Source organism: Perca flavescens, chromosome 5 (assembly GCF_004354835.1).
Source record: "Perca flavescens isolate YP-PL-M2 chromosome 5, PFLA_1.0, whole genome shotgun sequence".
Taxonomy (NCBI): Eukaryota; Metazoa; Chordata; class Actinopteri; order Perciformes; family Percidae; genus Perca; species Perca flavescens.
The window spans coordinates 5,701,260-5,718,646 of record NC_041335.1 but is presented as its reverse complement, the minus strand read 5'-3'; the positions used below and the strand labels follow the sequence as shown (position 1 = coordinate 5,718,646).

At 40.7% G+C, this 17,387-nt stretch overlaps 1 protein-coding gene across 2 annotated transcripts in view; it reads left to right on the top strand.

Annotated features, from left to right (window-relative positions):
- The window catches only part of tacr1a (tachykinin receptor 1a), an 81,903-nt gene that overhangs the window by 32,381 nt on the left and 32,135 nt on the right, over positions 1 to 17,387 (top strand). For both annotated transcript variants that reach the window (XM_028578968.1, XM_028578966.1), the window contains exon 2: positions 1,028 to 1,222. In XM_028578968.1, coding sequence (XP_028434769.1) covers positions 1,028 to 1,222 — 195 coding nt within the window. The remainder of the gene's footprint in view (positions 1 to 1,027; positions 1,223 to 17,387) is intronic.

Genomic DNA, 17,387 nt, shown 5'->3' with positions numbered 1-17,387 from the left:
TCTGTCTAATTCACTGATGGGAACAACAATCTTTGACATTGGTCCAGTATTCAGCGAGCTCGCTGCAGTCAGCAGCAGCAAAACAAGCTACAATGTAATGTTAATAGGGCAATTGTCCAGCTTGTATTTACCTTCACAAAAGTGCTCGTTTTGCCACTGACAGGCTCAGATTAATATTCTAAGTGTCTGACAACATGTCCTGTCAAAATAAAGGCCTAAAATTCCCCCAAAATGATCTTTAAAAAAATAGTTGATCATGAGGGCTGGGTATCGCTAACGATTTCCCGAATCGATTTGATTCCGATTCACAAGGTCCCAATTAGATTACATTTGTGATTGATTCAATATCAATTAAGTTTGGGACATTTCAGTTACAATACTAATTTTGTTTAGCCGACAAAATGCGTCCTGATGCGACGACAGTTAGGTTTAGGCACCAAAACAACTGGTCAAGATTGGAAAAAAAGTTTGTGGTTTGGGTTAAAACACTGGTCATGGCAGATGGCCGCCCACCAAGAGTCAGGTTCTGTCCGAGGTTTCTGCCTCTGACAGCTTTTCCATGCCACTGTCACACCAAATCCTTGCTCTTGTGGGGAATTGTTGGGTTTCTGTAAATTATAGAGTGTGGTCTAGAACTAATCTAATCTGTAAAGTGTCCCGAGATAACTTCTGTTGTGATTTTACACTATAAATAAAATTAAATTGAATCTTCCGTATGACTCCCGGGACAGGAACACCATTTACCTGGCTGAATGTCCTGTGTTTTCCCCTTAACTTCTCCCAGCCCATCACGTGATGCCCACATACATCCATGGTGAAAAGGCATACATTAAAAGATCGATTTCGGGATTTTATTAATAGTGAACAGATCACTCAAACAAAGATGGATTTTAATTGGATAATCGATTATTTTAACCCAGCCCTAGTGATGATCATACCAAAGTGGTGACTGATATGTAACGTTTTCTCGGGTTTAGGGTCAAGGCTCAGGTGTTGCTCACCGTTCTGCTCCCGTTCACCCCTGCAGGTACATGGCCATCATCCACCCTCTGCAGCAGCGCATGTCGTCCACAGAGACCAAGGTGGTGGTGGGAGTGATCTGGGTGCTGGCTCTGCTCCTGGCCTTCCCCCAGTACTACTACTCCAACACATACCAGGACGCCGGCCGGGTGGTGTGCTACATCGATTGGCCCGAATACACCGTGTGCAACTTCAAAAAGATGTGAGTCTTTGAGTGCAAAAGCCATTCAGATAGTCAACAAGCATCGTTAATTGCTTTTGAATAGGCAGCAAATGTGGGAGGATGTTGTTTGTATTACTGTAAGTGCAAATGAGAGAGCGCAGCGAAAAAGCACGGAAGCATTCTGGTGCTTTGTAGTGAATAAATTGAAAGCACATCATGGGGGATTTGTGTTCTCCCTCCACTGAAAGGCAAACAAATCAAGTTGGACAGGAGAAAAGAACAATTTGATTGAAGCACTCCACCATTCATTCTCAATTTGTAATTCTACTAAGAGGAAGAAGGCAAATGATTTTCAAGAACAGTTTACCAGGTGCTTTACACATCAAAACATTTCAAGACATTAAACCAGGACAACATGAGAATAAATCAATCATGAACAAGAAATGAACAACGAATAGGTTTTGAAAAAAACAGTTTAATGGAATGAAAAGACAGTATTTACTGTTACATTTTACATTTTTTTTTAGTTTTCAGCTTTTTATCAGAAATCCATACACCTGAGATTTCAGTAGAATTTCCGGTTGCTAACAGTGGATAAACCACATGATTCCTTGTCCATTCAGTTCTTTATAAATCAGTGCCCTTCAGTAGAGGACTGCATTGGGATTGGGATCCAGAGGGACCCAACACAAATATCGCGAGAGTAGACAGCGGGTCCCGGGATTTAGAAGCGCTGCTCCTGATCAGTGCTGTAACCGACTGTTATTTTCCCCTAGCTTGGTTTCATTAGAAAATCAGTGACGCACACAGTGCATCCAGTTAAACACCAGCCAAATGCTTTATTAACACTCCTCTACTCTCTCTCTCTCACTTCTTTCCCGGGGCACTGTGCCCCGCCCCTTTCTCCTACGGCGACCGGAGTTATCCAATCAACAGGGACTTTAACATGAAGTTGAGTGTTAAAGTGCTGATATTATGGTAATTTTCAGATCCATGATTGTATTTAGAGGTTGTACCTGAATAGGTTTACATAGTTTAATTTTTGTTGTTGTTGCTGCACACTGCTGCAGCTCCTCTTTTCACCCTGTGTGTTGAGCTCTCTCTTTTAACTACAAAGTGAGGCAGTGGAGCAGTTGGTGAACAGTGTTTTCTGTTGGAGATGGTAAGTCCCTTTGGGGAGGACTTTGGGCTTTTTCACTTTGTAAACCTATAACATGCACAAAAAAAGATATACAACACAATAAAGGAAAGGGAAAAAGCCAAAAAGCATAATATGAGCACTTTAAAAGACAGGGAAATGAAACAAAATAAAACAACCTGAGCAAAGCAAACAACAGCCAACAACTCGTTCTAAAATAACTGAAATAAATAAATGAATACAATGTCACTTTGCCCTTATATTGCACTAATTATTACACTTGAATGTACTTTTGCTACCATAATTTTGCTACTTATTACGACAGATATGCATATTTATTAATACTACACATTAAAATAAATAGTTTCCCTGCAGGAGGGGAGAAGATACAAAAATCAATGGTCAGTCTATTGACAATCAATCTAATGTTTGTCATGCCGGCGGAACCCAACACACAAGATGCGGGAACGGCCGGAAATGGTCGGAAATCCACCCGGAGCGGGAAGGAGCGGGATTACAACAGTCCCACACAGGTCTCTACCCTTCAGGTCAAAGCTGAGAACTATGATTCCCACTTAGTTCAGCTTTTCACACTCATGTTAGCTCACTGACGTGTCCATGGCTTTGACTCTCACTTTTAGCAAGCTGCATACAGAAAACCTTGAGTCAGACCCATATAGCACCAAAGCAGAATCGGATTTATGTGAGAAGCCTAATGTGAACAGCCACCTGCAAACCCACCTGGACTGCTGTAGTTGTTAATTGAACCACAACAGACTGAGTCTGTTTTGGAGGAATGTCCCCGTTTAACCTGTGCTATTGATTCCAACTTCGCTAAAAGCCAGCTGTCCGACAAGGCAATTTTGCCTTGATTCTATAATACGAATAAATGTTCAAGCACTCACTTAGGTAGCCAAATACAGACCCTATTTTATATTGTTAAGTCCTTTGCATTGCAAGAGCTTTAGAGAGCTCAGCCAGAGAGTTGCACAGAGTACGTTATTTTGAAGCTATAACAGACAGGTAGGGGATTTTAGTCCTGAGGCACACTGAGTGTTTTTCTGATTCTCTGATTCTGAGTCAGGGTCAACGTCTGTGTATTCAATAGCTCCATTTTCCCCTTAGTTTACAGCACTGTGGTCTGCTTTTTGTTTGATTGTGGTTATTTTCCTTCATGCAGCAACAACTGCATTTCTGTGATTAATTTGTTTTTCTCTCTAATGGGCCATTTAGAAGAAACAACTCAGCAAATAACAGCTATCTAGCACAATACTCAGATTATTTTTGTCTCAAAAAGGGGGACTCACAAGAAAGAATCCAGATATAACGGATTTTTAAAGATCATTGCCAGACGTGCTGTAAGGGCGGGGGTGGGGGGGTAAACGGGAGACTGGAGACGGGGGGACGCAGTCCATCAATCAGTCTACGGACTCTGCGCAAGGATTTAGTTTAGTTAACTCTAAATCTTGTGTTGTCTTCCCGTTGACCAACAAGCAAATTTTTGTTTTTCTGGGTCAAAATTTTAAATAAAAAAATTGTTTTGGTTTAGTTTTCGGCACTTTTTTCAGGTTTTTTTTTCACTTTTATCCAAGTTTTTTGTCACTATTTCCAATGTTTTTGTCAATTTTTTTTTACATTCTTTTTTCATTTTCAACAATTTGGTTGAAATAAACCCAAGTTTGTGATATAGAAACTTTTTGAAAATAGGTCAAATTTGACCCGAGGACAACAGGAGGGTTAAATTGACTATATGTAACTTTTTAATGTTTCTGAAGCTCTGTCGATTTTCATACAATGGTCTTAAATGACCTGTAACAGCAAACAAGACTAAAAGTGAAAAGAACGCCATTTTTATATAGCTTTTAGTAAGGAAATTTGCCTTTTTTCCGATTTTTCCCGCAGAGTCCAGAATGATTTGCGGCAGGTAGACGCCGCTACAGTAACACATTCTAATGGGTCACAGATTATTATTCATAAAATAACTTCACAATGCGCGACGTAATTTAATGTGGGCAGTGTAATTTAATTAAATGACATCCTCCTTCCATTTAGTGCAGACATTTTATTCCTTTTACTCTGTGTTTATGTTTTCTTACTATGTTCTGTTCCCTTGTCCCCCTGTAACGTTAGTTGTGTAAAGCGTCTGTGGGTTTCATGAAATGCGCTATATTAATCTAAGTTATTATTACGTTGGTTGCTACAACAAACTCTTAATGCTTTGGCTCGTGACACAGTGACAGTGATAATGTTACTTAGTTTAGCTCATGATACATATAGAGTAGGCTAAGTTACCGTATGCTACACATGAAATGCAACAATGCATCTGTAACTTATTCTCTTATTGTAAATGGATGATTTTCTGTCTGAGCAAAACATTCATCGCAACTATATGACCTCCCCGTAACACTAACTCAGTAATGTACAGTGGGTAATGCAGCACCATAAAGAAAAAACCTTTACGACAGCAGGAGTGGTAAAACGCTATCACTTTTGTACAAAGCGGCCGCTAGAATCAACACAAACTGAAAGTTACATATACACACTTTTAGTTTAGTTAACTTATGTCTGTCAGCCTGTCAGCTCAGCAGGCAGTTAGCCAGCCGCTGTGCACTCTGCTGCTGCTGACAGATGGCAGAGATGTTTACAGAAAACTGAGTCAGTTGGATAATCACATCAAATAAATGATACATATACGTGTGTATGTATGTAAAAGGCATGGCAATCATACTTTATCAAGGCTAAGCTGTTACAGTTTTCAGGAGATTTGGCAGACTCGTTTTAGAGTGGTGACATGCCAGTTTCCTTTGGTATATCTGGCACTCAACATTTTAGTTGCCATCTTCCAGACTCTTGACTTTTTCGACATCCTATAGTTGCAGCTGAGTTGCTAGCCCTCACGTGGTCAAGCGAACAGTTTCATAATAATACATTTTTTTTAAAGAATTTGAAGTAGATTACCATTGTAAACTGAAGCTTCTAAGCATTTGAGACAAACCTAAAAATACTCTGATAGACTGAGAAGGGTTTTCTATCACCTTGTCAAAAAATCATAAAATAACATCTATTCCTTGTAAAATCCAGAGTCTGTGAATATGCCAAAATTGTTAATTTCCTAATTTTAACTGCTGGACATGACATGTCTCTTACTTCACTGTAATGTCCATTCTCAGTGTACGAGCAGTGGAGGTTTCATGTATGTACACATTAAACTGAGATTCAGGGTGAGCACAGAGAAACCTTCCTCCTTCAGCAGATGAATGTGACAACAGCCTTCTAGTGTCAAACTGTGCACATGCGTCATTCTTCACAGATAAGCTCAAACATTCAGGAGAAGTAACAACAAGCAAAACACATTTTGACTTGAGGAAGACTTTAAGTAAAACCACATTTAGACAAACCTTGGTATTATTTCTCTCAAAGGCTGTTTCGAACACTCTTTGCATATCATTTTAATCTCTGTGAGTGCCTTAGAATATTGGCAAGATGCTTGCCAGTACACTGCAGCAGGTTAAAGAAGGTCAAAACAAGCAATAACAATGATTTAAAGGCACTATGTGACCCCGGTCTGGCTGTCCAGTGACAGTCAGAGTTGACTAGTCACCTTTCCTCTAGATATAATCTATCTTTAGGCTGCTAAAATAAAACCAAAGCCCCTTTGTATCATACCAGTGACTAACCATACTGTAAATGTGAATCACTGTGACAGTCTGTATTTATGCATTGCTTGCGCAGAGGAAATGGTGAAATGGCTGCCATTGCTGCCGAAGCGCACCAATTCCATCTCCCCATGATCTATGATCAAAGTGTGTTTGTTTGAGTTAATCTTCCCCTTGCACGCACTGAAACATTGCTGTGCTAGACAAACTTCTCAAGCTGCTTTAAAACACAAGATAAATGCAGCATGCCAGGAAGGGATTAATTTACACTTTGCGCCCACCTAGTAACTCCAATTTCTTCCATTTGTCTTTTTGCAAACCCACTGACATAACTGGTCCACACACAGATGAAGGCACAAACACAGGTACGGCCCCACAAATGCACACACAAGACTAGTTCAGCGAAAACACAGTAAAACAGCCACGCTATGACGCACATATGCAGGCACTCAGACACACAGCGACATGGCTCTGATCACAGCTCTGCTGATGGGCAAGCTCTCAGCTCATCAGCAACAGTGTTTACCCCGCTCTGCTGCAAGCCTGCGATTGCCTTCCACTTCGACTGCCTCTGTCACATTTCTCCATGGAAATATAGTTTGTTATGAACAGCGCAACAGCAATTTCATTGTTCATCAAGGGCTGCCAGCTGCACTTATTACTTTTTTAATGAAACTGTAATCAGTGACACATATGAGCTGAGTGAGAAAGCAGTAGTCATTCGGCTGAGCTGCTCAAGCTGTAAATGACACATCTGATGAAGGCTGACCCCGGGTCGGTTTTCCTACATGTCGTTCTTTCCGGGCGTCGCCACACTCACCCTGTCTGATGGCCTGTCTGCTGCCTTCGCAGTCAGTGGGAATTAGTAAGCAAGGTCTCACAGGAGAGTATTAATAGATGACACTGTTTGTGAATGCACGCATACCGTAGATAACTGTTGAACACCAACACACCATCCACACCCCCATAACATAATTACACCTACACACAAAGACACACACTTCTTTCTACACAGTGAGCAGAAGATTAGAAACCCTTCCATGCCCCCCTTTTACATTTGCACCTGTCTCTCGAGCCTGCAACAGCAAATTCATTTCCACACTTGCTTTGCATGTAAACTGATTACTAAGACTGATGTAACAAACTTAGAAAATGGCATAATAATGCTTGCCAATCAAGCGGCAACCTCCGGTGCTGAAAAATGAAGCCAATGTGGAAGTGCCAAAAACTGCAGTTCATCGAGTCGCCACTTGAGGCTGGCTTCCAAAAATGTTAAAATGCCCGACTTTACAGCAAAATAGCCATGTGAAAGGCTTAAGGTTCTGCACAATTAAGGGCGTTCCATTTCGAGTGACAGGTAGGCTGCCATCACATGAGGCGAGCACAGACTGTGGTCTTCATTCAGCCCGCCTCAGCTCCATCCACACGCCACATCTTTGCCCATTTTCGGATTAGCAAACGTCAGGCACTGCTAAAATGGCGACGGCAAGAGCCACCGGGAGCCGCCCACTTTGAGTTTCATTTTGGCTCTTCAGAAACCTATAGGTGACGTCACAAGACTACATCCATATTTATATAGTCTATGGTGCCAATTCACTCAAGGCTTGATTGTCTTTATAGCTGAAGGAACTTTATAAAAGGCAAGAATAATCTATGTGGGAGGCAGCTGTTAAGCACATTTCAAGCCTGTGTAGAATATATTGCATTTACTGAAGTTTTTGATGTACATTCATTTTTTGAAATTTTATGATAGTTTTATACTTCTACTCCCCCTTCATTTCAGAGGCAAACATTCAGTTTTTTTCTTCACTACATTCAATTCAGCTATAGTTAATTATGACCTGGTGACTATGTTTTTGATATCCTCTGAACTCAAACTTTCTGAAGAAAGGAGCTTTGAAGCTGCTACTGTACAGGTCCTTTGTTGAGTCACAACCATTATGTGTGGCATCTGGTTCAATAGTGTTTTTAAAGTCTGACTATAACCTTAACCTATACTCTCCACCCCAACCGTTAACCTTTACTCCTAAATATAATTTGCTCTGAGTTCTATTATTAACAGTTAACCCACACCAAATAACCCCATGAAAGCAGCGAGAATAAACAAAATGTGCTCATTTTGGAGAATCTTTCTGATCTTTGTATGCTTCAGGGAATATTTGCTTCTCATATAAAAAGAAATACAAGAACATGTCACAAAATAGAGCAATATTATGCTGAAGAAAGATACACACACACACACACACACACACACACACACACACACACACACACACACTTAGTGGATACACAAAGAGGTTATTAGAGACACACTCAAACACACACAGAGGAAATCACAGACTGAGCACACCTTGCCCCCTGTGATTTCTCTCCACTAAATTTGGCTTCACACGACATGAGCCTGAGATTAGTGCCAGTAAGGCAGTGTGGAGCGAGGCCTCCTGTTACCTACAGGATTCTTTTGCCTCTGCTGGCAGGCAAAGTCAAAAGAACAGCTGCCCTTCCTCCCAACACACACATTCATTAATTATGTATACTGACACAAACAGCCACATGTTTAAGTAAGCAGGCACAATTTAATTATGTATGTAAACATGCATTTTCCTCACATACCCTACACTTTAATGCTCATATACTGTAGAATAGATGTTGATACAGTACATTCTATAAGCTCGGCCACTCATATTTGTTGCAAGATATAAAGACATTTGAAGCACGTTAGTCCGCTGGGGGAGAGAAAAGGCAGCAGCACCAGAAATGAAAACAACATAAGTTACTGTGTATAATTTGTCCATTTTGTGTATGTGGACCTTGTTGATGGTGGTTTTATTGAAACGTTGCATGACAGCAAGATGACATCGTACAGCTACTATTCCCTAAAGTGCCATCCATCAATGGGAGCTAAGGAGCCTGCCGGAGCTCTCTAGGGAGACAGGCTCTGTCAGGGAGTCCCTCCACACAAGGTACTACAAGGTAATATTTCATCTGCAGATAATTTATAGTAATGGAAGAAACTTTGAAAATTGTATGCAGTGTAATGGTGTGTGTCCATTGTCAGTGTCATTTCCCCGCTTCCCATTAATTTCTATGGGAGCAGCCGTGCAATGCATTCTGGTAGCGTCGCGGGGACTTTAGAGAAGGGGGGCGTCGAGTCGCATCTGGCTCGGCTCACCGCCTCTCAAAAGCTGACGAAAATATTTTAAACTGATCTTTGTCAATCTGAAATGAAGACAGATTCAGCAACTGCTAAGCCTATTTCTTACTTCAAATGTTTTCAGAAACACGTTTCGGTGAACTGTTTTCGTGAAATACAAGATCGTATTCCGAATCAGCTGCCATTACGGTCGGTTTGGAAATTCAGGAGCAACCAGCCCCACGTGACGCGTTCGTCCAATCAGCTGCAGCCATCGCGTTTGTAGGAGGGTGTAGACTTTTCTTTGCTTGTCAGTGGTCAGTGAAGAGAAACTGGTGGCAAGCTCACAAGCGTGCAATGCTGGGAAGCGGGCCGATCCCATCCGTGAAAACAACACGTATGGACACCCACCATAACAGTGTAAAGTCGGATTGATGCTTCTGCAGGGGCTCTACGCAGAGCTTTTGCTGTAGCCTACGTAAGTGGCCTGAGTTTTGTACTTGTGTGCTGGTGTCTGCGTCATTCTAGCGTATCTCTTTAAGAGAATAGCAGGGCCGGCATGTGTGTATGCTGGGGAGTGTGTGGTAGAGCGAGTGAGAGAGTGATGGGGATTAGCTTCGGAGCAAGTACCGACTTTAGAGGCGGAGACGGAGAAACAAAGTGTCGCCCCTGCTTTCTGATTACAGTTGGAAAGCTGGAGCAGTTTTTCCCGGTATTGATAACTTTTAACTTTTAATATTATATTTAGTTTTAATACTTTTATAGTCATATTTTCAATGCAGGACTTACTTACTTAATTACTTGTAATGGAGCAGAAGAGTTTTAGTAAATACACTTAACAAAAATCCAACAATTAAAGTCACTTGTTTCAATGCTGCTTTTCCCTTTTTAACTTTAGAGAATGTTTGGATCTCCAGAGTACAGCATTTCATTTGACTGTGGCCATTAAGATATGAATCTGAGGGCTGTTCCACAAACAAGATGATCCGATGAGCCAGCCTTGTAAACATCCAGAGTTTCTATTTACAGAACTTATTTTCCCACCAAAACTCATTGTCTGTAACCTCGAGGCCTGACAAACATGAATGCATTTCCTTCTTCATTCCCTGTGTTAATTACATTCATGTTTGCTTGCAGTCTTTGTTGTCTTTGCTGGCTAATTGCTACATTTTGCACATACCGCCGCTAAGTGTCAACCAATGGAACAGCGTTCAACCACCCCATGTGTTGTGTTTACTGCCACTGAAGAGGAATACATGTTCATGTTGCACTATTTATTCAGCTGGCGCTTCAATGGAAAGCGAAAGCTTATCTAGCTTGGTAACGCTACCAGCAGCTATGTGTGAGAAGCTCAAACTGGGACTACTACATTTAGCCAGTGTTCTGATATTTATACTCGGCAAAGCAACTTCTACCACAGCCGGGGGTAGTCCAAACAGACACATTCAAGCTAATTTTAAGCATGAATATTTGGCACACAATATGTGTTGTTGGTAAATTCACCTGTATTAACGTCATATGCCAACAAGGACAATCAATAATTTTGTGAGAAGTTCCACTGTTATGTTTGGATCGACCAGCAAAAGATTCCCCCGCTACCCCCAATGAGAAATACCACATAATGAATTAGATACAACTTAGTGCATGGTAATAAATAGACAACAAAAGTCCATTTCAATTATCATTATTCAACCCCCAACCAGTGTGGTCTGTAAGAGGACACTGTAATACAGTAAACAGTTTACACAGCCAACATTATTCAGCCGGCAGTAACATGGGGTGCGCTACCATCGTCTCTATCGTTTGGTGTGAGGTGGTCATAAAACTTAGTACGAGTCAGCCTCTTTCCCGACAAACTCAAACGTGTTTGATATTATCGTAGGTTTTAAGTCTTGCTGGTGAAGTTAAATCATGTGAACATTGTCAACTACTAATGGGTGTACTCCCTCCAGCACCAAACAGGAAGCAGCAAACGGCTAGAGCCAGTTTTGTTTATGATTGTTAAGCTAAATGCTAAAGAGGGGAAGTTGCCCATTTTCAACCCTTCTGAAGCGAGTCATCAAACGGGAGTTTTACCAGTGGATGAACGCGGACCTTCGGGTACTGCCGCCAATCATCTGCATGTACGGCAAAACGGTAAATCTGCAAACGTTCCCTTAAGTTACCAGCTGACGCTAGCAGTAGCTAGCTAGCTTGGTTACATTTTTCAAATTGAATCTAGTTGTAGTCTTGAAATTTGTGACCCTGCAAGAGCAGTCTTTACATCGTATGACGTCATTTTCGTTAGATATGGGATGATTGTCTTTAGATGTGAGAGGGTGTAAGACTTTAGTCTTTTCAAAGTCTGTTCAAAATCTTCTAGTGTATGGTAGACACAAATCAACCAACCAGCTCAGCCCCAAGCATTGGGCTTTGAAGCCAATTTGACATAGCAGCCAAACTGTGGAATAACAACTTCTGTGTCCGTCACTTAATGCCCTCTGGCCCAAAAATGCTTGTTCCCATAGACTTACATGGCAAAGGAGACGTCTGTAAATCAGTGGATACATTTTTTTGAGCGTCACAATCGTTTGACTATCAGAATTTGATCCATTCGGTCCGAAATTAGTAAGTCTAGAAGAGCCGCACGATTAAATCATGTAACCCCCATTCAAGTTAGCAGAATGCTAAACCGGAAGCAGCTGACTCGGCTGGCTGAGGTCTCTAGTTGGCCTGCAGCGCAGATCATCAGGGTAATTTTATATGTGGATGCTCCACCTAAAACACTGTATCCAGGCTTTATTATACATCCATGAGTGTAGCATGGGCTAAGAAATAACCCATTACATTTGGTAGTGGATCTGAATCACAGCACAGACACACAAATTATTCTTGCATTTTTTAAGGCATAGGGGACTGCATTGGGATCCCATACCAATCTTGCGGGGCCTGGAACACAGACATGAGTGTTGTTAGTGAGCGAGCAGTCCAAAAATAAACAGCGGGTTCCGTGATTTAGCTAGCACCAACTAGATGAACTTAAGTGGAAAGGAAGATTAAAGGGGCGCTATGGAGTTTTGGCCATTTCTTCGCTGTTTTCTCAATACACATACATATATATATATATATTTACATGCAAATACATATCAGCAAATATATATTCTCGTTTTTAGATACTTTTCTTGAATGGTAGCTAGCTGATAGTGTGTGTTTGTGCAACACAGTCTCACTCCCTACTCGTCAAATGTATGACGCATGGTCAAGGACCCTGGCGTCAAGTTTCAACGAAATAGGGGTACCCTTGACGTTATTTTTTGACGAGGGGGTCCGTCAGATAGACATTCATGTTATTCCCTCACCGTCGGATATCGACGAAAAACACGCCCCCCGCCCCTTAACTCGAAATCTGTGACAGTTATTAGTATTTTTAGCCCAATAACCGCTGTTTTAATCAACATTATTCACGAGATAGTATCATGGTTTATATGTATTTCTTTTTATGTTATTATTTCGGTATATTTCGGCCAGGGAAGCTGGATTGCTTTTTTGTTGATTTATATTTTTTAAACTATAATGCTACATCTATCAACATTTATTTAGATGTTATCATGGTATTCATTTCTTTACTTTAATAATATTATTTTGGTCTTATTACCGGTGAAATATTACAGTATATGCTGTAATACAGAACATTACGATATGATCCGAGCAGGAAGCATTCAAAGCCAATAGGCCTATCCCAATCTAATGCAATGCGGCCATTCATTTCAAAGAATCGGGCAGCGATCAGCTGGTCTTTAACGCCAGGATTGCTTCAATATACATATATACAGTCAGTGATTGTGTCACCAGCAACAACACGTTGCTCAGTTTTGTTCCAGTAAGTTATGAACCATAATAACGTTTAAACGAATCCGCGGAAAACTCCGGAAGTGACGTAGTATGTCCCGCTCGGCGGATACGAAGATAAAAATATATAGGCCTAACATTCGTAATATTAATGTTTTTTTCTAATGTTGTATTTGAGGAGTTAAACAATAAAGATAGTTATAATATTAAAATACAGTTTAATGTATTTGTCTACGTTTAAACGAATCCGCGGAAGTGACGTGGACATTCCACATCTCGTCTGTGAAAGAATGTTCCACGTTGTACGTGAGAATTTACACAATAAAATACTAATAATGAAAAAATTGTGTTTTATATTTAGCACTTTGATTTGCCTTATATATACTATATAAAAAACCTACAGTTGAGTGTTTAGAAATACAGCCTAGTTTTAGGAAGCATTTTCAGGAAATTAAAAGGATAAGCAGATTGTTACCGAGGTTTTTGTTCACTGAGTAAGATGTATATAGCTTTGTTTGGGTATGTATACATATACAACATTTGTATATATGGCATTTTTGGCACACTTCTAGCTCAGCACTACTGCAAAGACAAAACTCACACATCTCATTCAACCATTTCACAAGCTGAGAAAAGGGTCATGACATGGGTCAGAGCAGTGGTTTCCAACCTTTTTTCCTTGGTGCCCCCCCTACTCATGTCTAAGAAAAGCTGACCCCCCCTTTGAAACTGAAGTTGAGGTAACTCTCGAGATAGAGCTGGGTCAGAGGATATCAGAGGTCATAAATGATGAACCAATCCATCGGCTCTGCTCCTATAGGCCCAATGGTGTTCATATGGACAACATGCACCTTTGGCTGGAAGGCCCGTGTTGAAAGTGTGTGTTATCATTTAGAGCAGACACCCACGGTGAATCAGATGGTTTATGTTATACAAGGCTGCATTACCGAGAATTTTATTATGACTCTCATGAAGGTTGTGTAGAGGAATAGAAACTAGTCTCTCCAGGCAAGCACACAGAATATGGTCCGCTCTATCTTTATTCTCAATGCCAAGTATGAGCTCTTATCCTCTGGCAGAAGATATGGGTAAACTTAACATTTCTAAACTATAAAAACGTTGATGATGATATAGGCCTAATTTGGACCTACCTCAATTAAAACTTTAAATAATGTTGCTTGAGATTGAGGGTGTGCAATAGCTTCATGATATGAAGCATGGTTGTGTTGCTCTTGTCACTGTTTGTGAAAGATGAGCAATAGATTGTTGCTGTGTGATGTGCTTCAGTCTAGCCTATATCACTTTGTTCATGTTGTTTTTTATTTTAAGTATGTCAGCTGTATGATAAAACAATATGTCAAGTGTTATTTGTGAAGCATTTGAACTCAAATATCCCTCTGGGGACAATAAAGTAGGCCTATCTCCTGCATAGTGGTCTCCATGATGTGTAAAAATTTAAACGTTGTTGTAGGACTATAGCAAACACATCGTTGGAAAGGTCTCAACCTGGAGAGTAACATATGTCAGTCTGAAGAGGATAGCCTACATTACTCCTGCTTTGAAATATTGACCTCTGAACCTTGAACCCAGTACATGTATGAAGGCCTGTCATTTAGCAACAGAAGGTTCTACACACATAAAACCAGCTGTTATAGAAAGCTCTGGACCTCAGTTGTCATGTAGATATGGTCACCAAATTACCTACTGTAAGCACTGTCAAATATGGTAATAAGCTATTTTCACCTATTTAACGATTTGATTTTTAAAATCTGATGACACCAGTGTGTTCTCCATCCCAAACAACCCCAGGGTGTATCCAAAATTATATACTGCCAACTTCTACTTATGAGAAATAGACCAATATACTTTAAAACTACAACTCCCATAAGAAACGCCACAGAAGCTGTTACAAAGCTTGAGCACTTGTAGTTCTTCCGGGGTGGGTGGGGGGACTCGTTCGGCTCCTTTTTCTGCTGTCCGCCGTGAAATGGCTTGATTCCATTTCAGATTGAGGCCGCCCGCCGGCCGGCCGAGCACACAATATATGAGACAAATACATGAAACTGTATTTTATTATTATAACTATCTTTATTGTTTAACTCCTCAAATACAACGTTAGAAAAAAACATCAATATTACGAATATTATATATTTTTATCTTCGTATCCGCTGAGCGGGACATACTGCGTCACTTCCGGAGTTTTCCGCGGATTCGTTTAAACGTTATTATGGTTCATAACTTACTGGAACAAAACTGAGCAACGTGTTGTTGCTGGTGACACAATCACTGACTGTATGTAATGTTCTGTATTAGCCTATACTGTAATATTTCACCGGTAATAAGACCGAAATAATATTATTAAAGTAAAGAAATGAATACAATGATAACATCTAAATAAATGTTGATAGATGTGGCATGATAGTTTAAAAAATATAAATCAACAAAAAAGCAATCCAGCTTACCTGGCCGAAATATACCGAAATAATAACATTAAAATAAATACATCTAAACCATGATAATATCTCGTGAATAATGTTGATTAAAACAGCAGTTATTGGGCTAAAAATACCAATAATAACTGTCACAGATTTCGAGTTAAGGGGCGGGGGGCGTGTTTTTTTCTTTCGTCGATATCCGACGGTGAGGGAATAACATGAATGTCTATCTGACGGACCCCCTCGTCAAAAAATAACGTCAAGGGTACCCCTATTTCGTTGAAACTTGACGCCAGGGTCCTTGACCATGCGTCATACATTTGACGAGTAGGGAGTGAGACTGTGTTGGTTTGTGAGCAGCAGTAAACATCTTTACACTTTTGGGAATGTTTGTGTGTCAATGTTGGCACAGACACATTTAAAACAAGCACAAATGTCACTCGGGAAAATACAACATGTGGATTAAAATAGACATTTCAATTACAGACACAGTGTCTATTTTAAAATAAAAAGTGACAATCCAGATATACTAATACTGATTGAATGCTGTGTTTTTTTGTCACACCCTGAAAAAAAGAGAATTTAGAGAAAACTGTGGTGGAATTCCCAGCTTCAAACTCTAAGTAAGTTGAGACATTGGTGGCCAGGTTCCATTCAGGTCAATGTCCAACATAACCTCATAACCTTTCCAGGCAGAGGAGTAGTTCAGACGTGACAGCTGTATGATAACACAGTGCTTTCTCATCCTGCCAAGGTCATGGAGGAAGTAAACACATAACACATTCTGTCTGTGCTGAGATAATTGGGTTAAGTATCTGTGTTTACGACGCCGGCAATATCTTTGTTTATATTGGAAGTTCAGCTAAACTTAACGCCTCCAGCATGAGTTTAAATAGTCCTTCAGGAACACAGGAACTTCAGAGAGTTGGGGACATGATAGTCTATATATATGTCATTTCACTCCCGTGATTGCTCCGGTGCCGCCAGAAATTCTGCCAGATGTCACTCTTTTTAGGCCTGATGTCCGTCACCTTCCGCTTTGTTTGTGTTGCCTTTTTAAACTTTGGTGGATTTCTGAGGACTATGGTTAACTGCTCCTCAGATCTCTGCAGGGTAAATTCAGGCAGCTAGCTAGACTATCTGTCCAATCTGAGTTTTCTGTTGCAGGACTTAAACAACTTTTGAAGGAATACATGTTCCACCAAAACAAGTTCCTTCCCGAGGCTATTTTGCAGCAGCACCGTGGCTCTGTCTAGCGCTTAGCGTTGCCAAAGACGATTATGATTGGCTTAAAAGAAATGCCAATAAACCAGAGAACGTTTATCTCCCATCCCGGAATGCTGTGTGGACTAGCCAGACCCTCCTCCGCAGCACTGTGGGGCAATGTGAGACTAGGGACATGATAAGACATTGTGGTTAAACTTTACTGCCTGCCTAACTTCTCTCCTCAAATGAATATCGATTAAATGCTTTTGTCCAATTCATCAGTATCCCGAAACTACTTCACATATGTGAATTGAGTTGTGCTGCTCCTGAGTTTTTCCTTAACATAAACTATACAGTGATTATTTGTATACAGTTTTTATATTTTATTGCCATACAATATTGAATTAAAGGAGATTTAATGTAGCTTTTTTAACTGATCAATCCAGTCCGAGGTTTCTTGCAGACTGCATAAGTTCTTCCTCCAGGACTTTGCTGTAGTTTGTTGTATTCCTTTTACCTTCCATCCTCACAAGCCTTCCAGGGCCGGCTGCAGAGAAGCATCCCCACAGCATGGTGCTGCCACCACCAGGCTTCACTATGGGGATTGTATGTTTGTGATTGTGGACAATGTTTAGGGCTGCCACCTCTTACCGGCAATTTCCACTGGATGCGGAACGTCTCCGCAACGTCTCCGGAACGTCTCCGGAACGTCTCCGGAACGTCGATGGAATCATTAGATTTCCATTAAAGTCAGTGTGTGTATTTCCACAGACTGCGGAACGTCAGCGTCCCTACTCCATCCCAGTTC